This window comes from Piliocolobus tephrosceles, chromosome 2, assembly GCF_002776525.5.
Source record: "Piliocolobus tephrosceles isolate RC106 chromosome 2, ASM277652v3, whole genome shotgun sequence".
NCBI classification, from domain to species: domain Eukaryota; kingdom Metazoa; phylum Chordata; class Mammalia; order Primates; family Cercopithecidae; genus Piliocolobus; species Piliocolobus tephrosceles.
The window spans coordinates 153,650,710-153,677,997 of NC_045435.1; the positions used below are offsets into that span (position 1 = coordinate 153,650,710).

The window sequence follows — 27,288 nt, forward strand, 5'->3', positions numbered from 1 at the left end:
CACTTGACCCAAGGTAGCTTTTGAGTGTGATGAAAAATGGGTCAGAACTTTCCAGATATAGGGAACAGAGCACAGCCACAGAGGTGGGAAAACGTGGAAATCTTAGAGAGAATGGTGCGTGGTTCTGTTGGGAAGGCTCCTGGAGTCATGAATAAAGTTGTTGGCAAAGGTAGGCTGAGGTCAAGAGGGCTTTATTTTGGAGCATAGACATTGAACTCCACAAGAGCTTTTTGAGTAGAGTTATATAATATTGCCAGAGCTTGCTTCAGGAAGGTTAGATGATAAATTATACCAAGGAGAGAAGATAACTTGAGTTATCAGTCAAGAACCTTTTATAATATACATGTATGAGATTGTAAGGCCTAAACCAAGCTGGCAGAGGTGGGTAGAATGAGGAAAGATAATAATGAACTCAGTAAGTTGAAATGGCTGGACTTGAAATTAAGTGGATCTGTGACATGTGATAGAAGGTCAAAGATGAACCTGAGGTTTTGTGCCTGGATAAATGAGAAGTTGGAAAGACAGGTTTGAAACAATGGTGATGAGTTTAATTGTGAATATGCTGGGTAGAATATGGAGAGAGAAGGAGAAGAAGAGGGAGGAGAGAGAGAGAATGAGAATGAGAGAAGGAAGTTAGAAGTGAGACCCTGGATCTTAGGGAACCATCAGGGCTTGACTTTGTTTGGGTTCCTACAATATCAGAGCCCTGAAACAAAGACTAGGGTACGAACAGATTTTTTAGGAGGTAATCTTAGAAAGCAGAAGCCAATGAGTGGGAAGAGTGAGAAGAAGCCAGAAAAGCTGTGCAGAATGCATGATTGAACTAGTGACTGCTGTGGGTAGAGGGATGCAAAGGCAGGACTCTTCTAATAGTGGGTTAAGTTTTGGGTTTCTCTTCCTGCTTTCTTTCCTGACTTTTTGGAAAAAAAAAAAAAAAGCAGGCTGGGCACAGTGACTCACGCTTGTAATCCCAGCACTTTGAGAGTCCAAGGCAGGTGAATCATGAGGTCAGGATTTCGAGACTAGCCTGGCCAACTTAGTGAAACCCCGTCTCTACTAAAAATACAAAAAATTAGCCGGACATGGTGGCGAGTACCTGTAATCCCAGCTATTTGGAGGCTGAGGCAGGAGAATGGTTTGAACCCGGGAGGTGGAAGTTGCAGTGAGCTGAGATTGCACCATTGCACTCTAGCCCAGGTGGCAATGTAAGACTCCATCTCAAAAAAAAAAAAAAAAAAAAGCAACCTTGCTTAAATATAACTATTGTTTTCTAGCACTATTATGAATTTCCTCTTGAAAAATTTCTTGTATTTCTGGAAATTTGGAGTGAGGAGGGGAAGGAAGGTGTCTTTCTCTTGATCCAACTTTAGAATGGTTTTTAAATGGAGCAGTTATAGATATATACATTATTCCTGATTGTAAATATGTAATCTATGTTTCACTTCTGTTGGTTTTCAATATTTAATTTAGGATAAAACATATTTCCTTCAGCAAATAAACTTATCTTAATTATCTGATTTTAAAACATTTTAAATCCAAAAGAATGATTTTTTTTTAGCATATGGCATAAACATTGATAAATAATGATGTTAAAAAGCCAAGACTATTCACAGCTTACTGAGAGCTACTTTGAGAATGTAGCACTAAAACATGTTCTTGCTGAAGGGAGTCATGCTGTATTAACAAAACTCCAATGTCAGTGGCTTACAGCAGCAATCATTTCCTGCTCATGTTGCATATTGACAGATAGGGGTCATCTGCAAGTCTGTTCTACATGTCTTCATTCCAGTACCCAAACTGAAGGAGCAACCCCTATCTGGGACGGGCTTTACTCCTGGTGGAAGGAAAAGCAAGATAGTGGAAACCCCTTGCTCAGACATGACAGTCATCCAGTCTGTTCACATGTCATTGACCAGAGAAGTCACATGGCCACTCCTAATGTCAGAGGTGTGGGATGCCTCTTCCTCCCAAAGGGAGCCCTCACTGCAAGGAATAAGAAGTGTGAATACTTGGGAACAAGAATGAGTCTACTACAATGTTTCACTCAGTTTTAAACTAAAATCTTTCATATCACAGCTGATAAATGTAGGCTTGTCTACAAAGCATTATTCTAGTTTTCTCCTTGTATGATCTACAGTATATATTAAAGTATATTTTGAAAATTACATAAATTGGCTTACATATGAGTTAAGAAGATTACCTTGGACACAGTACATGTGAAGAGGTTAGGTTTGTTGCAAATGCCTTGAAAATCTTTTAGTTTATATATATGATGGTTGATTTTATGTGTCAACTTGACTGGGCAGTAGATGCCCAGAATTAAACATTGTTTCTAGGTGTGTCTCCAGGGTGAGATTAGCATTTGAATCTGTGGACTCAGTGAAGTAGATTGCCCTCCTCAGGCATCATCTAATCCCTTGATGACTTAAATAGAACAAAAGACAGAGGAAGGAGGAATTTGCCCCCTTGTTCCTGCCTCACTACTTGAGCTAGACATCTCATCTTCTGCCCTCGGACTGGGATTTACACCATTGGCTCCCCTGGTTCTCAGTCCTTTGGACTAGGACTGAATTATACCATTGGCTTTCCTGGGTCTCCAGCTTGTAGACAGCAGATTGTGGGTCTTCTCAGCCTCCCTAATTTGTGAGCCAATTCTTTATAATAAATCATTTATCATGCATTTCTCTGGAGAACCCAGACTAATACAGCGCAGCCGCAGAGGAGATAAAGACGACCCTGGAAACACTAAGAAGAGCGAAGTTACAGAAAAAACGAAGGATCTGTTCACTCCTTTGGAGCTTTCCTGTACTTATTTTAATTTGGTTTATTTATATGCTATTCTAAACCTATAACATATGGCGTAAACATAAATAATGATGTCAAAGGTAAGAGTATTCACAGTTCACTGAAAGCTGTCTTGAGAATGTTGCACTGAAACCCATTCCTGTTCTGGGCCGGGAGTTCAGTTAATGTCAATTTCTTACAATAAAGGACAGAGCAGCCTCTCTGCAGACGGCCCACCTGCTGGTGGTCTTGAGGCTTTGCGATTTTGGTGCTTTCCCAGTGGAGGAGAGAACAGGGCTGGGACACTTACTCCAGGATGGCTTCCTCATCACCTCACTGCCCAAGCATTTCCCAGCCAGCTCAGTGAGGTATTGTGGTAGAGTGGTTAAAATGTTCCCTGAAAGGCAGTGTTAAGAACTCATTTTTAGTGTAGTGAAGCTTCCAGGGAAGAGACATACTTGGAAATCTGAGTCAGTAAATATGACTGTGGAAGGAGGTGTCCTACCCCAGATTTGAAGATGGAAAAGCAGAGAGAAGTTGTGTTGGGTGTTACTGGAGATTCCTGCTTTCTCCTGGTCCTCACCTCTTGAGGATATCGTGTAGTCACTTTTTCAAGGCAAACTCACCCCTGAGCCAGGTGTGGGCACACTCCTCATGTGCTGGCAGTGGCCAATAGTTTGAGGAAAACTTGACCCTGCTTCTGACTTGTAATATAGAGGACTCATTGTGTTAGTGAGGGGACATGAGACAGATGAAGAAAGGCAGGTGCCTCAGCACCCAGGACAGGGGCCAAATGGCAGAGACCAGTAACGGGATTTGCCTCGGTTGTGCGTCACGAAGGATCCATTGGCTGTGCCAGCACCTTTGGCAAGAAGAGTTTGTGATCCACCCTGAGAACCTGGCAGATGAAGGACAGACCTCCAGGGAGGGTTTCAGAAACTATTCATATAAGGGCTTGAGAGGAGGTGAAGAGAATTGTCCATACTTTCTCCACAGTTCTACCTGAGAAATGCCTGCTCTCTGTACCTCCACAGACTGTTCTTCATCCTAACATGGGCCCTGGATGCTGGGGAAGAATGGCCTGATGGGGAGATGGAGATGGGATTTTTAGCATGAATTTTAACCACAAACTGTCAGCAAATCTTAACCATATCACTTGCGTATCATGAAACATAGAAATGAGAAGGACCCACCACTGGAACAGATATGGTATGGTGCACATGAGATAATAGATGGAGAACTGTGTTGAGGATTTTAGAAGAAAGATTTCATGTAAACTGTCTGTATTGCCTATTACCTTATTATTTCTTAGATTTCATTTTCATATACTTCAAAGGAAAGGATATTAGCCAAGCATGGGACAAAAATATGCTGGCCCATTTTGGCTTACTGTAACCACTAAGCCAATATGTTATGATTTTTTTTTTTTCTCCTGAGACAGAGCCTCGCTGTCTCGCTTAGGCTGGAGTGCAGTGGCACGATCTCAGCTCACTACAACCTCCACTTCCTAGGTTCAAGCAATTCTCCTACCTCAGCCTCCCAAGTGGCTGGAATTACAGGCATGCACCACCATGCCCGACTAATTTTTGTGTTTTTAGTAGAGATGGGGTTTCACCATGCTAGCCAGGCTGGTCTTGAATTCCTGACCTTGTGATCTGCCTACCTTGGCCTCCCAAAATGCTGGGATTACAGGCATGAGCCACCATGCCTGGCCAATTATGATTTTTCAATAGATATTTAGCAAATAGCTTGATACCTGGTTTGTTGCATAGAATTTATTGTTCCATTACCACAGTGCCAGCTAATTACTTCTCATAACTGCTTTCTAATATATTGTATGCCTTATTCTTAAAGTATCTACTGATGAGTTACTAATTTATATATTTATAGAAGCCTATCAGTGTATTATTACTTGTGATTCATCTTCTGCTTGTCTAGTCTAGGTGTCATCAGGTGAGTTTCTTTGGAATGTTTTACTTATTCCAAAGTTATAGCACCAAGTTGTCTGGTGGGCTCCTTAGCTCGCTATTCCAAATCCTAAACCTGTGATCTCTTTGACTTCCTAGAATCAATAGCTGTAGAAATTAAGTGATCAACTTAAAATGCTCTTAATTGCAAATAACAGCAGCGGATTAAATAGTAGAGAAAATTTATTACCTTGCCTAACAAGAAGTCTCCAAAGTGAGTTGTTCTAGAGCCGGTTAACTTGGGTGGCTTGGCAGTATTATCTGGGGTTCTAGTTCTTTCTCTTTATTCCACCATTCTCAGTGTGGTTGGCTTTTGTAGTCAGGCTTGTCTTGTGGTTGCCAGGATGGCTGTAACACGACCACATATCCCGCCTTCATACAACAGTAACCAAACTCCAGAAAAGGTAAAAGGGACATATGGCATGTCACTCCCCTGCTTTTTTGTCTTTTACAAGAGTAGGGAAATATTTCCTACAAGATTCCAGCAGACTTCCCTTATGTCTCATTGGTGTTAAAAATATTTTCAAAAAACATGGAAGAGACAAAATATATTAGTGGATATTTTTTTCATTGCAGTGCTGGCCTTAACTTTCTATTATCTGGGCTACTTTGTAACTGTGGAGGCAGAGGCACACTCGAATATATTTGTCCAGCAGAGATGCAAATAATTTCTGTCTAGTGGAACAGATATCCCTGGTGATGATGGTTTATGGCCTTGTTGGATATTAACCAGTTTTGTATCTAACTCAGCAATCATATCCCCCTGCTGCATTCACCCCCTACTCCCCCCACTTCCTTTACCTAACAGGTCTGAGGAGGGCTGAGCCTCCCCAGAGGCTCATGGGGTTCTGGTGTCAAGGGAGAAGAGGAGGAGAATGGTTATGGGTAGGCGTTTAACAGTTCCTGCCATACCAAGAGAACCCCAAGAGTGGGCATAGAGAAAGCCAGATTTCATTTAACACAGTTAGTAAATACTGTCGTTCTCTTTTTAAATCAGTAAGTAGTCAGCAACATATTCATGTACAGCACAGGTCTAGGTATTGTGGGAATGTAAGAAGGCAGTAGAAAATGGTTATTAAATAGCAAAGTTTTTACAGATAAACAGACCTATGTGAGAATAGTGGTTTACAGAGTCAAATAGACCTAAGTTTGAACCAATAGGCTGTACAACATTGGGCAAGTTATTTGGCCTTTCTATGCCTTGATTTCCTCATCTCCAGATTGGGCAAAATAGTAAAAAGATAGTAGTATAGTGCTTAGGATTATAACATCTGGAGTTATGGACCTCAAGATGAAGTGGCCTAGTGTTGCATTGTCTAGTTTTGCTCTTCTCTTTTCTCTCTATTCTTAGAAACATACTTATTCCTCTCTAATCCACTGAAAGGCTAAAGAGGCTAAAGATTATATGAATTAGTGGAATTCTCACTGTCATATCCAGTTCTTCACTTTATATGCTGATTTTATAGGCCCGGTTGAGTTTCCGCCCATTTGTGTCCTATAAAGTAAACTATATGATCTTTATGAGTGACTTTTCTTTAAAATGTTCTTAGTCAGAATTTGCAGCTTTATTCAATAATTGAATAAAGCTGGATGGTTGAGGCCTGAACACTTTACAAAGGTAACTTTGTTACACTTGTATTATCATTAATTCTAGTGGTAAAATTATTTTTATAATTGATATTTCTGGTTTTAATTTATAATAGTAATATTAATTTGGTTGGCATGTACCTGAGAGTGATCATTTACTGAGAGAGATGTTTCCTTACGACCAGATGAATGTCTTTATTGGTAATTATTTACAATTATAAATAATTCTTTAGTAAAGTGACAATGGTTAGGTTTCCCTTCTGCCATCTGTTACAGTTGCTGGTGTACTTAAAAAACTCTCTAACCTGAGTGTAAGCATTATGAGATACTTAGCCCTGTCTTATGAATCTTTGTATCTGTCACATTATATAGTATAGCACATAACATCTACTTGGCACTCAACAATTATTTTTTTGATTAATGAATGAGTCCCACTAGAGAGTATTCATCTTTGTACCAAGGATGGTGTTTTAAAAACCAATATGCATTTCTTGAGCATCTACTGTGAGTGAAGAACTGTGAAGAAGAAGAGATGATATTAATAGAAATGTGGCTCAAGCATTTGCTAAGGCTGCCAGAAGCATTGGTAGGGCCAGATCTTGAAATCTCTAGCAGACTGTAGACTCTATTCCAGAAGCAGTGCAGAGCCACTGAAGGACTTAAGTTGGTGTTTAAAGGACAGATTTTCATTTTGTAAAGTCACAACCCCATTTCTGACCTAAGGCTCAAGAATACTGCTCCCAGACTGGGTTCTCCTGTTTAAGCAGGGGGGCAGATACACTGCAGTCAATTTCTCCTTAAAGACTTTGACTCCAATTGTGTCCTTCTTTTCCATTATTTTTATTCAGGATTTCAGTTCTACTTTCTTTATATACCCCACAAATTATTAATTAGTGCTACCATTATTATTGGCTTATAAGCCAAAACTGGTTTAGATTTCCCCACTTTTATCAATCTCTTGGTTCACCACGTCTTCCACCTCATGTCTTCCTTCTGTGGTCATGTTTTTCTCTCCCTAAAAGAAATCCTTAAGTTATGTGAATGGTAAACACTCAGTTTCTTTGCTTGTTTCTTTGAAAATGCTTTTATTTTTTCCTCATTCTTTTATAATAGTTTAACTACTATTTCAGCTAAATATGTATTATTATTTAGCTTATTAAAAATGAAATTCCAGATGGACAGATACCTGACATTTTGAAAATATTATCTCACTGTCTTCTGGATTCTGTTATTGATGTTGAGAAGTCACTTTCCATCTAACAGATGTTCTTATTAAGGTAATATCTTTTCTTTCACTTGATTTTCAACATCTTCTCTTTGTCCTTGGTGTTTTCCAATATTACAGGGTTATGTCTACTTGTGAATTTTTTTTTTTAAATTCTGCTTGGGATTTGTTTTGCTTCTGAACTCGTGAATTCGTGTCCTTCTAAATTCTGAAAATACCTAGTCATTCTCTCTTTGAATTTTGCTTCACCCCTGTTTTCCTTTCACAGTGCTTATAGACGTATGTTGGACCACCACTCACATTCTGCTCTTCGTTGCTATGCACTCCTTTTAGGAATCCATTTATATATATATATTAGAACTTTAAGCCCATATTTCAGATGTCTCTTATACTCTTTTCCATGTTTTCTTTTTCTTTATTTCTTTTTTCTTTTCTTTTTTTTCTTTTTTTTCTTTTTTTTTTTTTTTTTTGAGACAGAGTCTCACTCTTGTTGCCCACGCTGGAGTGCAGTGGCATGATCTTGGCTCATTGCAACCTCTGCCTCCCATGTTCAAGCAATTATCCTTTCTCAGCCTCCTGAGTAGCTGGGATTACAAGTGCCTGCCACCATGCCCAGCGAATTTTTGTACTTTTAGCAGAGATGGGGCTTCGCCATGTTGGCCAGGTTGGTCTTGAACTCCTGACCTCAGATGATCCACCTGCCTCAGCCTCCCAAAGAGCTCGGATTACAGGCATGAGCCACCGTGCCCAGCCTTTTCTGTTTTTAATCTTTTTTTCTTTTTGCACCTCAGTTGAAATATTTTTCACTAACCATTATGCCAGTTTCTAAGTCTTCTTTTCTGCTGTGTCTAATTTGATTTCAAACATATGCACTGAATTCTTAATTTTAGTAAAATTTTGTTTCAGTTTTAGAATCTTCATTTGATTCCTAGAAAATCTAGCTCTCTATTGAAATTCTCCATTGTGTCAATTATTTTCTTGAGCATATAATCACAGTTATTTTCAAGTCCTTGTCCAACCATTTCAATAGGTGGATCACTTGTGTATTTGTTTCTATATCTCTTTTTTTCCTTTGGTTTTTAATCATTTGGTCTTATCTTTTGGCATGCCTGGTAGTTTTTGAGTGAATGCTGAACAATATATGTGAAATACCGAGAGATGTTAGATGATATTATCTTTCTCTGGAAAGGGTTTATTATTATTATTATTATTTCTCTGCCTGACAGTTATATTTAGGGCAGATCACCTTGATCTAATCAGGAACTGAAATAGTTTAACTGTAGGCTGTAGGCTTTTGGAGGTTTGGTCTATTTTTAGTTTACCTTTATTTCTATGAAGAAGTTTTTCAGAGCTTTCAGCTGAAAGCTTTAGTTTTTTTACTAAGATACCTCTTCCTTTGTGGACTCTGAAATCCAAATTTATTGACTCAAATTTATTTATTCAAAGCTCTGATTAAAAATTTAAAATAAACTTTATTTTTTAAAGTAGTTTTAGGTTCACAGCAAAATTGAGTGGAAGATACAGAGATTTCCCTTATACCCCCTGCTCCCACACATGTATTGCCTCCCCTGTTATCAGCATTGCTACCAGCCATACATTTGTTATAACAGATGAATTTACATTGACAGATCATTATCGTCAAAGTCTATAGTTTACATTAGGCTTCATTCTTTGTGCTGTACATTCTTTGAGTTTGGGCACATGTGTGACATGTAACCATCATTTTAGTACCATAAAGTTGTTGCATGGCCCTAAAAATTATCTGTGCTCTCCTTACTCATTCTTCTCTCCCTCTTAAACCTGGGCAACCACTTATCTTTTTGTTGTCTCCATAGTTTAACATTTTCTAGATTGTCATATAGCTGGAAACATATATGGATTTCTCAGACTGACTTCTTTTACTTAGTAGTATGCATTTAAGTTTCCTCTATGTCTTTTCATGCCTTAATAGCTCATATCTTCTTAGCACTAAATAATATTCTGTTGTGTGAATGTACCATGGTTTATTTAACCATTCACCTACTGGAGGACATTTTTGTTGCTTTCAAGTTTTGGCAATTATGAATAAAGCTGCTATAAACACCATTGTGCAGGTTTTTGTGTGGACATAGTTTTTAATTCATTTGAATAAATACCGAGGAACATGATTGCTGGATTATGTGGTAAGCATTTGTATCATTTTGTAAGAAACTGCCCAACTGTCTTCCAAAGTGGCTGAACCACTTTGTATTCCCACTAGCAGTGAATGAGAATTTCTGTTATTCTACATCCTTGTGAGCATTTGGTGTTGTCAGTGTCTGGATTTGGGCCATTCTAATAGGTGTGTAGTGGTACTTCATTGTTGTTTTAATTTGCATTTCTCTGATGACATAGGATGTGGAACATCTTTTCAGGTTTATTTGCCGTTTGAATATCATCTTTTGTGAGGTGTCTGTTAAGGTCTTTGGCCCATTTTAAAACCAGATTGCTTTCTTGTTGTTGAGTTTTAATAATTCTTTGTATATTTTTAACAGTCTTTTTTTTTTTTTTTTTTTTGAGACTGAGTCTGTCTCTGTCACCCAGGCTGGAGTGCAGTGTCGCGATCTTGGCTCACTGCAAGCTCCACCTCCCGGGTTCATGCCATTCTCCCGCCTCAGCCTCCCAAGTAGCTGGGACTACAGCCTCCCGCCACCATACCTGGCTAATTTTATTTTTGTAGTTTTAGTAGATACAGGGTTTCACCATGTTAGCCAGGATGGTCTCGATCTCCTGACCTTGTGATCTGCCCGCCTCAGCCTCCCAAAGTGCTCGGATTACATGGCATGAGCCACTGCGCCCAGCCAACAATCTTTTTATCAGATATGTCTTTTGCAAATCTTTTCTCCCAGTCTATGGCTTATCTTTTTATTATCTTGACAGTGTTTTCTTGCAGAGCAGGAATTTTTTATTTTAATAATGTCTAGCTTATCAATTACTTCATGAATTGTGCCTTTGGTGTTCTATTTTAAAAGTTATCACCAAACTTAAAATCATCTAGATTTTATCACGTATTTTTTTCTACTAGTTTTATAGTTTTACGTTTTACGTTTTTTAGGCCTGTGATTCATTTTTGAGTTAATTTTTGCATAGGCTGTAAGGTCTGTGTCTAGATTCATCTATTGTATATGAATGCCCAGTTGTTTCAACTGTGTTCCATTGCATTGCCTTTGCTTCTCTGTCAAAGATCAGTTGACTGTATTCATGCAATTTTATTTCTGGGCTCTCTATTCTGTTTTATTGATCTTTTTTTTCTCCCCAGTACTATACTGTCTTAATTACTGTACTTTATAGAAAGTCTTCACATCAGGTAGTATCAGTCCCCCAACATTGTTGTTCTCCTTCAAATGACCAAATATAGGTCTTTTGCCTTTCCATACAAATTTTAGAATCTGTTTATCAATGTCTACAAAATAACTTCCTGGGATTTTGATTGGGGTTACATTGCATCTATTGATCAATTTGGAAAGAATCCATATCTTGACAATATTGAGTCTACCCATCCATGAACATGGATTATTTTTCCATTTATTTAGTTCTTCTTTGATTTTTTTTTTTTCATTACAGTTGTGTAGTTTTCCTCATATAGATCTTGTACCTATTTTATTAGATTTATACCTAAGTGTTTCATTTTGGGGGTACTAATGTAAGTATATTTTAATTTTAATGTCAAATTCTACTTGTTCGTTGCTGGTATATATGAAAGCAATTGATTTTTGTATATCAATCTTGTATTCTGCAGCATTGCTACAATTACTTCTTAATTCCAGGAGTATTCTTTTCTCCTGGATTTTGGATTTTCTACTTAGATGATCATGTCATCTGTGAACAGAGAGAGTCTGTTTTTTCTTTTTCCATCTGTAGACCTTTTACACTTCTTTTTCTTGTTTTACTTAATTAGCTAGGACTTTCAGTATAATGTTGAAAATAAATGATTAGAGGGGACATTTTTCCCTTGTTCCTGATATCAGGAGAAAAACTTCAGGGTTCTCATTGTAAAGTGTGATGTTAGCTGTAGGTTTGTTGTAAATATTCCCTATTTCTAGTTTATCAGAGTTATTGTTATGAATGGGTATTGGATTTTGTCAATTTCTTTTTCTGCATCTATTGATATTTTCATGTGATTTTTCTTCTTTATTCTGTTGATGTGATGGATTACATTAATTGACTTTCAAATGTTAAAGCAGCTTTGCATACCTAGTATAAATCCCACTTGGTTGTGGTGTATAATATGTATATTTTTTAGACAGCATCTCGCTCTGTCATCCAGGCTGGAGTGCAGTGGGGTGATCTCAGCTCACTGCTGCCTCTGTCTCCCAGGTTCAAGCAATTCTCCTGCCTTAGCCTCACAAGTAGCTGGGATTACAGGCGCCCGCCACCACACCCAGCTAACTTTTGTATTTTTAGTAGAGATGGAGTTTCATCATGTTGGCCAGGCTGGTTTCAAACTCCTGACCTCAGGTGATCTGCCTACCTCGGCCTCCCAAAGTGCTTGGACCACATGAATGAGCCACCTCACCTGGCCTACAATGTTGGATTTGATTTGCTAATATTTCATTGAGGATTTTTGCATCTACATTCATCAGAGATACTGGTTTTTAGTTTTCTTTTCTTGTAATGTCTTTGTTTGGTTTTAATATTGGGATGATGCTGACATCTTAAAATGAGTTAGGGAGTATTTCCTCTGCTTTTATTTTCTGAAAGAGATTATAGATATTTGGTGTAATTTCTTCCTTAAATATTTGGTAGAATTTGCCAGTGAACCTATCTGGGCCTAGTGTTTTTTATTTGGAAACTTATTAATTATTGATTGAATTTATTTAATGAAGATGGGCCTATTCAATTGCCTGCTTCTTCTTGTGTGATTTTTGGCAGCTTGTAGCTTTGAAGGAATTGGTTCTATAATCTATGTTATCAAATTTGTGGTTATAGATTGTTAATAGTGTTGCTTTTTTATTCTTTTAATGTCCACAGAATCTGTAGTGACACCCTCTCTTTCATTTTTGATTTTAATAGTTTTTGTCTTCTATCTTTTTATTTTAGTTAGGCTGGCTAGAGGCTGGTTGATTTTATTGATCTTTTCAAAGAACCGGCTTTTATTTTCATTGATATTCTTTATTGGTTTCTTGTTTTCAATTTTATTATTTCTACTGTAGTATTTCTGCTTACTTTGGATTTAATTTGCTTTTCTTTTCTAGTTTTCTGTGGTGGAAGCTTAGATAACTGATTTTAGATTTTCCTTTTTTTTCTAATATATACATTAAATGCTATACATTTCCCTCTAAGCACTGCTTTTGCTATATCGCACAAATTTTGATAAAGTGTGTTTTCATTTTCATTTAGTTCAAAATATTTTAAGATTTCTCTTGAGATTTCGTCTTCACTGTTTAGAAGTGTGTGGTTTTATATTCACATATTTTGTGATTTTCCAGTTTTCTTTCTGTTATTAATTTCTAATTTGATTCCATTTTGATGTGAGAGAAGAAATGGTATGATTTCTCTTCTTTCAAATTTTTTAATGTTTTATGGCCTAGAATGACTTTCATTTTCTTTTTGAGTAATTCCCAGGGAATTTTTCTCATTTTTATGTGAGCTCAACCGTGCGTATATGAAGATATTTGTATACTTTATTCAGCATTTTAGTTTTTTATGTAAAGATTTTCAAGTTTCCTAGTTCTTCATAATTCCATAAAATAAAGGTCTTAACTGACATAATTTACAGTACTGGCTTGTAGTCAGATTTAATAAATGTTACCTATTCTTAAATGTCATCAACAACATTATTATTTTCACAAGTATACAAAACTTGGACATTTGGGTAATAATAGATTACAAACTGGTCTATCAATTGAGGATATGGTGACTGGATATAGTACTACGTAGATTATGCTACAAAAACATAATAAAATATAGCCTACTGAAATAGTTGAAAGCATATCACCTTTCTCCAAACCACATGTTCCTCACCCTTTAAAATCTTTATTTTAAAACTTTTGTTTCCTCAAACAGGGAAACTGGAAAGTGGTGTGACTTTGTAGCTTTTAAACATTGAAAGATATATCTATGGGAGTATATATTTATGTATAAATCACATGCAACAATATATATTATTTACATGGGGATTTAAACATTTTATATTCTGCATGAAGTTGTGTATCTTTTTTGCCTTTTGTAGGAGGATACTTCATCGAGACTTAAAGTCAAAGAATATATTTCTGAAAAATAATCTACTTAAAATTGGTAAGATTTTAAAAAGTATGAATTCCAAAAACACAGAACAGTGTATTCTAGATATTATCATATCAAATTTAAGTAAATGGTACATGGAAGTGTTAGAGTAATCATTGGTTTATTTAAATTTCTCCAATTTTTAAGTATGTGTGCTGCTGAAACAAACACTAAATTTCCCAGGTTTCTTACCTGATGGGCCCAACCATACCTAATTATTTTGTTTCTGAGTATCTGATATAAATTGAGGTATACAAATTTACCACATATGTGATAGATTTTCAAATATACTTTGAGTTCCCTGTGTCATGCCAGGCACTTTACAAGTTATTAGAGTCTTTTTACTGGTTTGATTAGTTACTACGGGTTTCTCATTTATATTATTTCATCACAAGCAATAAGCGGTTATAGATTATTAAAATGTTGACATAATGGCTTTATTAACCTTTAGTTCTTCAGAACTGTACTTCTCCTCATACCAGCTACTGGATCATCTAATCATCATATAGGGTGTTCTTGGGGAAGGAAGGAATAAAAGCGTACAACTAGTTAGGCAAGTATAAAAAAGCTGATAGATTCAGATTTTTGTAGTCATAGTCATGTTCTTAAAATGTCTCAGATCTTTTTCTTTAAAACTCTCCTTTACTATAAATTTAAGAAGAAATTCTTCCCCCCTCAGGTGAAATTGTATATCATCTTGTTTAGTTTTTCCAAAATCATTGTTTGCCATTATTCAGACTTGAAATAGCTTTTTATATCACATTGTCTAGTTTCCCATATTTCCAGAAGAATTTTAGCTTACATAATTCACTTTCCTGGCTCTAAGTCTTCCTTCTCCTATAAAACTTATGTTTTTAAAGCTATTTACCAGCATTGTGTAATTTAAGATATATTACTTCTCTTTCCTGTTAAAATACTATGAACCATTGCATAATAAAATGGTCAAATTAGGCACTCATTCAGTTGTTAATTTCCAGGGCTAATTTTCTGTTGGCTTAAAGTATTCATAAAAATTAATTATTTTTTCAAGGAGATTTTGGAGTTTCTCGACTCCTAATGGGATCCTGTGACCTGGCCACAACTTTAACTGGAACTCCCCATTATATGAGTCCTGAGGCTCTGAAACACCAAGGCTATGACACAAAGTCGGACATCTGGTGAGTGGGCTAGTGGGCTAGACTCTTCATCTGCTGTCCTAAAAGAATGGTACATTTTGTCTTTCAGCTCATTTGCTTGCTGCAAACATTCACTTTATCCCTTTGATGTGAATATTTCTGTGACCAGAGTAAAGGAAGTTCTTTTGCATTTAGAGCTTGATATATTTCATTAAACTAGTTTCAGAAATTCTTTTTATTCATTGATTAATTAGTTGGTTTTGGATTTTTAGTTCCTGAATCACAAGGGAAAGTTATTAATGTACCGTAAGCATTAAATTTTAATACATTTCTGTTAACCTATTAAATAAAGTATTTGTAACCCTAAGTACTGTCCTTATTCTATTTTAAGATTAACTTCAATCTCTGTGGGGAATGTACAGATTTTCTATATATTTTTTCTTTTTGTTACTTTTAAGAATTTTACTAAAGATACTGGCTTTAAGGACAAACTATTTTTTTTTTTTTTTTTTTTTTTTTTGAGACCAATTCTCGCTCTGTCGCCCAGGCTGGAGTGCAGTGGCATGATCTCGGCTCACTGCAACCTCCGCCTCTTGGGTTGAAGCAATTTTCCTGCCTCAGCCTCCCAAGTAGCTGGGACTACAGGTGCCCGCCACCATGCCCGGCTAATTTTTTTGTATTTTTGGTAGAAATAGGGTTTCACTGTGTTAGCCAGGATGGTCTCAATCTCCTGACGTCATGATCTGCCCGCCTCAGCCTCCCAAAGTACTGGGATTACAGGTGTCAGCCACCGTGCCTGGACTAGGATAAACTAAATTTTAAAATTTCTGGATTTTCAGTGATAGATACATCTGCGATGTCTCAGTTTCTCTGAGCTCTTGTATCAAAGTAATTTCTCCTTGCTTGTTATGGAACTAGGTGAAATCTCACTGCAGAAGCCATGTGGAAAACTGTGTTCAGTATATTCTAGCGTAAGCAATAGGTCCTATTTCTTTTCCTTTGAAGAGGAATCTTAATATATACTTTTCTGCTTGTTAAGGACTGAAAGAACAATCTAGCTGAGGGCTAGTTAATTAAGTAAATAATTATTGTATACAAATCAACATAAATAGTTCTGAGCTTTCAAAGATAAGCGGTGCAAAAGATGTGCTCACTTCACTCTTCTAAAGAAGACAAAGTAGAAAATTACATTTTCTCTGGTTAGGGGAAAGTGAACCACAACAGGGGATATTGCTTAGGATTTTCACAAGGGTCGTTATCTGTTCCTTGTTCTCGTGCCTACCAAATGGGAGAGAACATTGTCAAGATTAGGTCTAGGTATGGCAGTTCCCCACAAATCCTGTCCTTTCAATTCAGTCTTGCAATTGTTCATTTCTAAATTATTGACAGGTTTTTTTTTTTTGTTTTTTTTAAATCATTGGCTTACTTCTGCCCTGGAGGTCTTTTCCAATTCACCTATCATCTTCTCTCTTCTTTCCTTCTAACCCGCTTAACTACCACATCCAAAAGAAAAGGAAAACCCAAACCAAACAGAACCAAACATCACAAAGGTATTTTTAGAGGAATAACTAATGAGTTCCTTTAAATTTTGCTTTATTGAACTTCTACTATTTGCCCAGAACTATGTAACATCCCTTAGGTGTAAAGCAAAAGTGATAGGATTCCTACCTATCAGGAGAAATCTTGCTTCTTTTGGAGTCCCTTTCTCTAGTTTGAGAAATCAATTTCAGGCTTTGCTTCAGATTGAATTTCAATTATGTACCTATATATCTCTTTACATCTAATTTTAAAAATTAATTTTATAGACATTTTTAAATAGACTCAAATATATATCTTTATAGTTTAAGGTTATATGGTATCTCAGGAAGATATTATGTCATCTGAATTAAGAGTAAATTAATTTACAAAGCCTATCATTTAAGTTTTTGGAATTATATGTAACAAACCTGGCTCCTTTTGACAGGCATCTGTATCTGCTTTCCAGATCAGATGAATGTCTCCTAGAAGATGAAAGCAAAGAACCCACGGAGAGGAAAGGAAAGCATAGAGTATTTGTCTCAGTTATGTCAGTGTTATTTCTTTTTAAAAAAAAATTGCTCCTGCTCTTACTATTACTATAATGGAGAATTATGGGATATCAGACAGTATTGCTGTAGTTTAGGATTATAAAAATATCTGACTAAAGAAAAAAAAACCAACCAAAACCTCCAAAATATAACAAATGCTGAAGGATTTTAATGTGCTTCTCTGAGCTTTAGGTTAGCTCTCCTTGAAGAGATTATTAACTTTTCAGCAAGTACAAGCTTAGGATTCATCATCATCCTGACCCCAAGTAACCACCTTATTATGGATTTAGTAATTACCTTGGTTGTATCAGAATCAAAGTGGGCTTATCTGGTAATGAAATTTCTATTGCCAAACCTAAAATGGGAAGAATAAGAGAACTATTAATTATAGTGGCAGATACATACATGTGACGAGTAATCTTTAGTAGACATTCTTAGAAAAATTAGATTGAATGAGGTCGAGAACCTGTCTCTGAATCTCAGTATGTAGCATCTGTTTATTGTGGATTTTTTTTTTAGGATTGGAAACACTTATGAATAATTGACAAGTGTTTTATTTTAGCACTAATAGCTGTACATAATATATTTATAATGCTTAAAGGAGAATTTGCTTAAAGGAGAATTGGCCTAATACTAATTATGTTTTCATCTGTTAATGTTTGCTCATATGTAACATTATCTTCATTCTGAAATCTGTTAAACTTTTCCGGCTTCATTTATTTATAGCATTCAGTACAGGAAGTCCTTCTCCTAAAAGTGAGTTAGGTTCCAAAAGTTTATAAAGTGATTTGCAAAGTTAGGATAATTAGGTTTACTGAGGACAATGCTTTGATCACAGCTGATTTGTATAAGCAATTGTTGAATACTCTTATACTCACAGGAGAAATACAAATATGAGTTGGGTTCGTAGGCCAGCTCATTAAATTGATTTAAACTATGAATAGTTAGAGTATGTTATTTTGGTAAGAGAAACAAATAAAGGACAACATTATTTGAATAATGGTACTGCAATTAAACAGAAAGAAAACAATATTTCACTGTTGGTCTCGTGTACTTTGTTGTGAGAAGCCAACCAGATGGCTCTTTGATCTTGTAGCCCCCATATTCTTTGAGTGATTTAAGTAAAGGGAACAGTGGTGAGAATAGTGGCAACATCCAGACTGTACTGTGAAGCTCTCAGGGTTCTTCTTGGAGATTTGGTGTGGAGGTTGGTTGGGTAGCGGACAGAGAAGGAGTCTAGTTCATGCCCAACATTGGACTCAGGCTCTTGTGATCTTGCGGCCGAAGTATCAGACATGGATTAGCTATGGGTAGAAGAAAATAGAGAAGAACCAGCACCTGCCTGACCTGCCAGGACCAAGAAAGTATTCTTACAGAAGAACATTTCCAGGATGGTCAGGGAAGGGATGGGGACAACAGCCTATTTTTTTTGAGAAATACAGTCCAACTTGGCAGCATTTCCTGTAACTAAAATGGGGCCATCTAGTAGCTGGCAGCCAACAGCTTCATCAGCTCCCTCTTAGTGAAGAAAGCTCTGGAGCAAAAGAATTCATTTTTTTTCATTGCCCATGGCCTGGAAAGTTCTTATATGGATTCAGAAGGAAGCTATTGACTAGGGAGTGCTTTCCTAGGGAATAAGCACTGGTGTCAGTTTTTTCATCCAATAGAAGCTTGGGTAAGAAAACATTGCAGTCAGGTGAAGTATATTTGAGCATTAATATATTTTTTTTCAATGACTAGAATGAAATGGTTGATACAAACTCTGTAGATAGTACTAATTTGGCCTGATGAATTTTAAAAAGATTAATAACATAGCTAATAAATCCTTGTTAAATTGATATTGATGGAGGAGTGACAGTACAAGATGGCTGAAAAGGACCCCACTGATCATGGCCCTCCCCAGGAACACTAGGTTTTAAAAAAATTTAAATTTTTAATTCTTGTGGGTACACAGTAGATGTATATATTTATGGGGTACATGAAATATTTTGATATAGGGATGCAATTCGGAATAATCACATCATGGTAAATGTGGTATCCTTCTCCTCAAGCATTTATCCTTTGAGGAAGACCAAGTTTTACAACTGTCTACACAGAGGAATCACTTTCATAAGAACCAAAAACCAGGTAACAGCTCAACCACAGTGGTCTAGAGGACCAAGTGAGATCTTGGAGTCCCTGATTCCATGTCTTAGCTCTTGGATAGCATTTCTGGACCTTCCCTGGGCCAGAGGGGAGCCACTGCCCTGAGGGACGAGTTTCAGGCCTGGTGGTATTCACCACAAGCTGAAGGAAGAGTCCTTAGGCCTTAATTGCGCATCAGTGGTAGCCTGGGAATATTCCCTATAGGCCTGTAGTGGTGGTGGCTATGGAGTGAAGCTCTTCTGCACATAGAAAGGGGAGGGAAGAGTGGGAAGGACTGTGTCATATGGCTTGAGTGCCAGCACAGCCACAGTAGAATAGAACACCATGCAGATTTCTAAGGTTTTTAACTCTAGTCCCTGGCTCTGGGAGAGCATCTCTGGACCTGCCCAGGACCTAGGAAACTCACACCCCTCAAGGGAAGGACACAGACCTGGCTGGCTTCATCATCTGCTGATTGTAGAGCCCCAGGGCCTTGAGTGAACATAGGTAATAGGAAGTGGTTACAGGGTGCCATGCTGGCTTCAGGTAGTGTTGACCAAAGGAGTGCTTGTGTCACCTTACCTTCAGTTCCAGGCAACTCAATACAGAGACTCCATTTGTTTGGGAGAAAGTAAGCAAAGAACAAGAGTCTTTGGCTTGTAATCCAAAGAATTATTCTGCATGTTATCTAAGACCACCAAAGTGTGGTACCTCTACAAGTCTGTAAGAACTACAGTGTTACTGGCTTGGGGTAGCCCCAATGCAAATGTAGCTTAGATCACAACACCCAAGTATTTTCAAATACCTGGAAAGCCTTCCTAAGGAGGATGGGTACAAACAAGCCCAGACAGTGAATACTACAATAAATACCTAACTCTTCAATGCCCAGGCACTGATGAACATTCACAAGTGTCAAGACCAACCAGGAAAACATGACTTTACCTAACAAACTAAATAAGGCACTAGGCACCAATCCTGGAGAAACAGAGAAATGCAACCTTTCAGACAGATAATTCAAAATAGCTGTTTTGAGGAAACTCAACAAAATTCAAGATAACACAGAGAAGGAATTCAGAATTCTATCAGATAAATTTAACAAAGACAGTGAAATAATTAAAAAGAATCAAGCAGAATTTCTGGACTTGAGAAATCCAATTGACTGGAGAATGCATCAGCGTCTCTTAATGGCATAATTGATCAAGTAGAAGAAATAATTAGTAAGCTTGAAGACAGGATATTGGAAAATACGCAGAGCTCTGAGATAAGAGAAAAAAGAAAAAAAAAAACGAATGAAGCCCACCTGCAAGATGTGGAAAATAGCTTCAAAAGGCAAGTCTAAGAGTTACTGGCCTTAAAGAGGAAGTGGAGAAAGAAATAGGAGTAAGAAGTTTATTAAAAGGAATAATAACAGAGAACTTCCTGAATCTAGAAAAAGATATTAATATATAAGTATAAGAAGATTATAGAAGACCAAGCAGATTTAAGTCATTAATAAATGATGTGGCAAATTTATATACTCTTGTTTTGTTAATTCTGTGGGAGACTTGGAGAGGGAGGCTTAGCTCAGAATTTTCTTTCATTCCTCTTACTAAAAGAAAAATTTACTTGTGTTAACAAGTTCTTATTTCAAACATGCAAATTTATTTGGTAAGTATTAAATCTTATCACCACACTTCATTGTTTAAGTTGCTTTTTAAATTTAAGTCTTGGAATCCCTAGTTGAGACTAGTCTTTCTATAGGAAGTCAAATTGGGGTTGAATCTTTCAAATTCCAGGATTGGGCACTTTGTAGCAAGGAGCATCAGGGGTGAGGAAAGAGTGTGGCCATGAGAGCCTGGGCAGGGCCTGGGTTTCTGAGGAAAGAGACCTCTTTGGATGGGAGCATAAGGTAAAATGTCCCACGATCCATAGGGGCATGTGGCAGATTGTATTTTCCAAAAATGGCCATCATAACCTATCACTTCTCACATGTTCTTTTTATAATGTGATGTTGACACACTCTTATTGAGAGTTGGGGTCTGTATTCCCTCACCTTTAATTTGGGTAAGGCTGTGATTATGGCAAAATTGATGCTATGTGACTTCTGAATCTAGATAATAAAAGCAACATAGATTTTGCTTGGTTCTCTTGAAATTCTTGTTCTTGGAACCCAACTACCCTGTTGTGAGGAAGCCTGAGTGGCACATTGAGAGGCCAACATGGAGAGGGCCACATTGAGAGGAACCAAGGCCTTTGATCTTTACCCCCACTGAGCTTCCAGCTGATAGCCAGCATTGATTGGCCAGTCATGTGCGTGAGCCATCTTGGAAGTGGATCCTTAAGCCTCAGTTGAACATCACCAGCAGATGCTATGGGGAACAGATTCAAGGCTTCCCTGTCAGTCTCTGACCAAAAAGATTCATGATCAAAATGACTGATTATTGTTGTTTTAAGGTACTAAGGTTTGGGGTGGTTTTTTATGCAGCAGTGATGACTGGAACAGGACTTCATCAGGAGAAGCAGCAGGCAGGAGTTGAGAAGTAGCCTCTAATCTAGGCCTCCATATGACAATCTGGCAGTGTTCGTTTTCTTTATATCAAAAGGCTCAATAAATTGCTTAAGAGAAGAGGCTTGTGCCGGGAGAGAAATCTGGCACTCTACTTGCTGGTCTGTTTGGTGGGTAGAACCCAAGAACCTGGACCAGAGCTGAGAACTTCCAGACCAGCAACTTTTCCATGTGCCTCAGAACTCTTCTTTCACTCCTCCTGACCTTGCCTTCTTTCTCCCAACCCCCACCCCAATGTCTGCCCCAGCACTGGACCGCCTGACTCCAGCCTTATCTTTCTATCACTCCCATGATTCAGTGGCTCATACCAGCTCATAAGACCCAATTATCTATAATTCTTCTCAAGTCAGTGTTCACTGATGTCACATTAGTAACTTGAAAACAACCATGGTATTTATACCATGGAAATTTGTAAATTAGGGCTTCTCCTCCTACCTCAGAAAGGTGGTGTACCAGAACAGCTCATACCTTTAGCCTTACTCTTTCTTGCCCCTAAGGTAGTATTTGCAGAAAGGAAGAGACGTGAAGACATCAAGGTTTCTGTCCTCAAAGGAATGATAAACATGTAAACAAATTGCTGTATACTGTTATAGTACAATACATGTTCTGATGTATAAAGCGGAGAGTGATTGACAGCTGGGGATAGGGGTAGAGAGCATCAGCTACAGTCTTAGAGAGTGCATGATTCCTGCTCAGGATGGGGAAAAAATGGATAAGAGTTTGGCAAATGTATTTCAGGTAAAAAGACCCAATGTCAATGACCAAAAATGAGGGGTGCCCACTGGGAGAAGAGGGAGGGAACTATGTAGGGAAAGAAAGTGGCTGGCCAGAAGAACCATTTGGCCAGGGCCTTCTCATTCACAAAGGGCTTCAAATGTATGTGTTTAAAGTTATCTCCAAATGAGGTGGCATATGTTAAAGGTGTTTATTTATTTAATGCCAAAATTTCAGATATACCTCCAATTTTGAAACTTTCTTGTGGTATTTATTCATTTAAAAAATATACTGGGAATTTAAAAGTAGTTACAAATGACTTAGACCTTCTCTGACTCCTGAAAGACTCTGAGAAAAGGTATGAAAGGACATGGAAGCATGAGAAAGCTCAGGGTCTTCTGATTAGCTGTAGGACAAAGTATGTGTGTGGCAAGGAGGGGAGTGCTGGTACATTTGACTGAAGGGCGGGCAGGGGTCAGATTGTGAATGACCCATGTAATTATGATAAGAAGCTTGTACTCTTCTGGAGTATAAGAAACTGCTAAAGGCTGTTAAGCAGAGGAATGATGTATCAGTCAGCTTTGCTGCTGTAACAAAGAACTCCAAAAAACTCTCAGTTACTTCGTATATTTATTTTTGGCATTACATGAGGACTGCAGATTAACTGAGTTTCTGTTCCAAGTTGCAGTCCTGCTCTGATCCATGGTTTTCCCAGTTCCAGGACACAGGTTATGCTCTGAGCTAACATGGACAATACAGTGCTAGAGAGAGAGCATATGTCTGCCTTTAGATCCTCCACTCAGTTAGTTGTGACACACTTCGTATCCACCTATATTCCGTTGACTGAAGCAAGTCCTGTGCCAATTCCCCCCATGGGGGAAGGGAAAAAGAATATTTGCAAAGAGCAATCAATCTACCAGGGGAATCAGTCTTATTATGATGCCAGCTGGGCTATAGAAAACTGACAGGAGGGAGAAGATTGGTGAAGACCAAAGGAGGAAGATAGGTAGGTCTTCTATTAACCTGACCCGTTCTACTACTTTTAATGTTCTGTCCATCATAAAAGAGCCTCCGGAGATGATATAAAATTATTAAAGCAGTTGGAACATAGCAATTCGGTCAAAGTATGAAGCAGTTGATGCCCCATGAGAGTGCTGGCTGTTGCCATATTCGGTCTTGATGGAGTGGCTGAGTGAATAACTGTTGGTGATGTAAGGATGCTTTGATCATTGTTTCCATTGCCAACCTACCTCCCTACCCCAACTCCGAACACTGTCCACATCCTTTCCCAAGTTGTATGGTTTGCGTAGAATCTGTAACTGTGACCTCAAGAACAGCTAAAGATGCAAAGAAGCTTTGACTTTTGGTCAGTTTTTCTCTTCTGCCACCCTGTGGTCTCTTTGTCCTCCTCACTCACTGGTTTTGATCTTTTTCCTCCATTAGCCACATTCTTATGATATGGAGGACATGGGACCACTACAGTGGAGAGAGATTTGATAATCTTCCTTGAAACATTGTAAAGTTCAGTTGTAGAGGAAAGTAATTAGAAAGAGCTGGTATGAACAGGAGAAAATGCACCCAAACCTTGTTTTGTCTATAATTTTATGGGTCATCTTCCCTAAAATGTGACAGTATATTAGAATATGATAAAATAAATGAGTTCACTTTTCTTTTTAAATATTCTTTAAAAAATTCAGCTCATCAGTCACGCTAGCCACATTTTCAGTGCTCAAAAGCCAAATGTGGCTGGTGGCTATTGTTTGTAGAAATAAGAACGTTTCCATGAGTTCAATAAATTCTTTTTTTTTTTTTTTTGAGACAGAGTCTCGCTCTGTCGCCCAGGCTGGAGTGCAGTGGCCAGATCTCAGCTCACTGCAAGCTTCGCCTCCCGGGTTCATGCCATTCTCCTGCCTCAGCCTCCCGAGTAGCTGGGACTACAGGCACCCGCCACCTCGCCTGGCTAGTTTTTTGTATTTTTTTTTAGTAGAGACGGGGTTTCACCGTGTTCGCCAGGATGGTCTTGATCTCCTGACCTCGTGATCCGCCCATCTCGGCCTCCCAAAGTGCTGGGATTACAGGCTTGAGCCACCACGCCCGGCCTCAATAAATTCCTTTGGACAGCCCTGAACTATTTTACTCCAGCTGCTTTAAGCCTTATCTTGGAGTTTCTTGCATTCATCCTGCTTTTGGATTGGGCATAACCCCTGCTGGGTTTAATTGCTATGCTTAGATTGGCCTACTGTGGATAGTTTGAGGTTCTTCTGTTGTCATGTCCCTTGATCACTCCATTGCTTCCCTCTGCTTCTTCTCACAGAGATGCTGATACTATGCCAGTCATGTAGCTATGTGGTTTGTGTTCCTTCACTTGCACTGTGAGGTTCAAGGGGACACCTTATCACCTGACTTTATTATAAATTATAATAAATATTATTCATGGATTTTGAGTTTTGTTCTGTAGCTGCTCTGTTTTCATATATGGATTCAAGAAAGATCTAAAATCTATGCTTCCACTGTATACACTGTTTCTCCACAAATGCTTGGAATCAGCATTTTAATAAAACCCCTAAGTGATTCGCATATATGTTAAAGTTTGGGAAACACTGATAGAGGTTCTGAGATATGGTAGGTTATTCATAAGCAATTGCTATATAATATTGTTTCTTAAGTACTATTACTTCAAGCAGCCCAATGTTTTTCGTTATATTTATTTTCATTTCATTATATTTAGATTGAATTTAGGTTAATACTCAATTCTACCTAAGTAAAGACTTTCTTTTAGGGTGATACACACTAAAGCAAAACCCACTACTCTTGTATTACATTTCTATTACTCTTTCCATAGATTGAACTGATTGCTCTTTTCTAGATGAATGTATCAGGATGCTCCTCAATTACATCAAATAAAAACATTATCTAGAAGATCAACAAAACTTCCTAACCAACTAGAGTCATGCATTGCCCTGGGGCAGGCCTGCCTTTGCAGAGTCTGGCAGATTTTGAAGCGTCAATTTAGTTACCTTAAGACAAGACAAAGCCTGAGTTACATTTGTGATTTATTGTCAATCAACCTGTGCTTCAGAAATTTTCTCAGTAGTTCTGGACAAGTTGTTCAACTTGGACAGATGGTAAGTTTATGGAGTTCAGGTGTAATTTGCTTCACAGACACCTGATCCCAGCCTTCTTTTTCATTGCTTGTATTCAATCCCTCAGGGATTTATTTGCTTACCTCTTCAAAGTTGTCTGTATTTTGGAAAAAGAAAGGAATGCAAATCATAGACTTCTAAGTAAAACACACGTCTCACTTGTTTATTTCAGCTCTCCCCCACCCCCAATCTACTTTTGTATCAGCAGATTGAAGACCTGGGAGTCAAATAAAATAAAATTATTTTAAAAGGATGGAAGTGAAGAGTTTTAGATGATTCCTATATGGAAATGTCTGGCTGGAAACTAGAAAAAAAAAAAAAAAACACTTGGTACATAGAAATATAGTCACCATATGTATTTTGGTTACCTACCGTGTGTATTTAACAAAACCCCTAAGTGATTTGCATGTATGTTAAAGTTTGGGAAACACTGACAGAGGCTCTGAGATATGGTAGGTAACCAAAAATCTTTTACCTTTGAGTGTCAAGGTAGTTTCTGTAATCAATTGGTCCAAGTTTCGGTTACTGGCGCCCATTCCAGGGGTAGGTACACTGGGACCACTATAGCAGGTCTGTTTCCACAGGTTACTAACTGATAAATGAAGTCTTCTCTATGTGCTAGAGTGCAAGCAAATATTAGTCATCAAAGTGAAAAAGGTAATTGCAATGCATACTGAGAGGATTTCCAAAACAGAGAGTACTGTAGTATTATATCAGAATTAATTGATTACTAAGTTAGCTTGTAGATCTAATTGTTCCATAGTTTCTTTAGCCAGATAATTGCATATCTTTTTTATTTTTATTTATTTTTAGAGATGGTCTCACTCTGTTGCCTAGGCTGGAGTGCAGTTGTGCAATCATAGCTCACTGTAACCTCAAACTCCTGGGCTCAAGTGATCCTCCCACCCCAGCCTCTGGAGTAGCTAGGAATACAGGTGTGGACTACCATACCCAGTTAATATATTTTTATTTTTTGTAGAGATGGGGTCTTGCTGTGTTGCCCAGGCTGGTCTTAAACTTCTGGCCTCAACTCATTGCCCCCCCATAGCCTCCCAAGTCACTGAGATTACAGGTGTGAGCCACTGTGCCTGGCCTACCACATCTTTTTATAACCTTAAGAAATTCATCAAAGTAGAGTTACATCTCCATCAAACCAGAATTTGACTTGGTGATCAATTCACTGTTAATAGACCACTAAGCCCTCTTTCCTTCCAAGCAATGAAAAGACAAAACCAAACTTGTCTGCCTTCCTTTTTCCACAGAAGGTCTCATTGTCTGTGTGCCCTATATTTGCCATAGTGTGATGCCCTGCATAGCTTGTTGTCTAAGGCCCCAATGATTTTTAAAAGTGAATTAAGATTCTATATAGAAACTGAAATTACCTTGGGAAATCAGCCCCTGCTTAAAAGGCTGTGTCAGGGCTAGCCATGATTTCCAACTCAAGAGAGCCTTTCATGATCCAAAATGCTCTGATTGGTGCAAGATCCAGAAGCAGGATAGCATAGAGAGTCTGTATCTCTAGAGCCGGATAGCCTGGCCTACAATCCCAGCTTTATGACCTACTCAATATGGAACCTTGAACAATTTACCTAATCTTATGGTTTTCTCATCTAAAAAATGGGAATGATAATAATAGTTCCTACCTCATTAGGATTGTTGTGAGGGTAAGTCAATGAGTTAAAATACGAAAGGAACATAGAAGAGGGCCTGGCTCATAGTAAACACTATTAACATTCCAGCTATCATATTCGTTATTACTCTTATTATCATTATTG

The 27,288-nt window shown here is 37.9% G+C and overlaps 1 protein-coding gene across 3 annotated transcripts in view; it reads left to right on the forward strand.

Moving 5' to 3' along the window:
- NEK11 (NIMA related kinase 11) overlaps window positions 1-27,288 on the forward strand; it is a 237,763-nt gene that overhangs the window by 76,684 nt on the left and 133,791 nt on the right. For 2 of the 3 annotated variants that reach the window (XM_026454179.1, XM_023207420.1), the window contains exons 5-6: window positions 13,754-13,818; window positions 14,837-14,963. In XM_026454179.1, the coding sequence (XP_026309964.1) occupies window positions 13,754-13,818; window positions 14,837-14,963 (192 nt within the window). The remainder of the gene's footprint in view (window positions 1-13,753; window positions 13,819-14,836; window positions 14,964-27,288) is intronic. The other variant, XM_026454180.1, reaches the window with a different exon arrangement.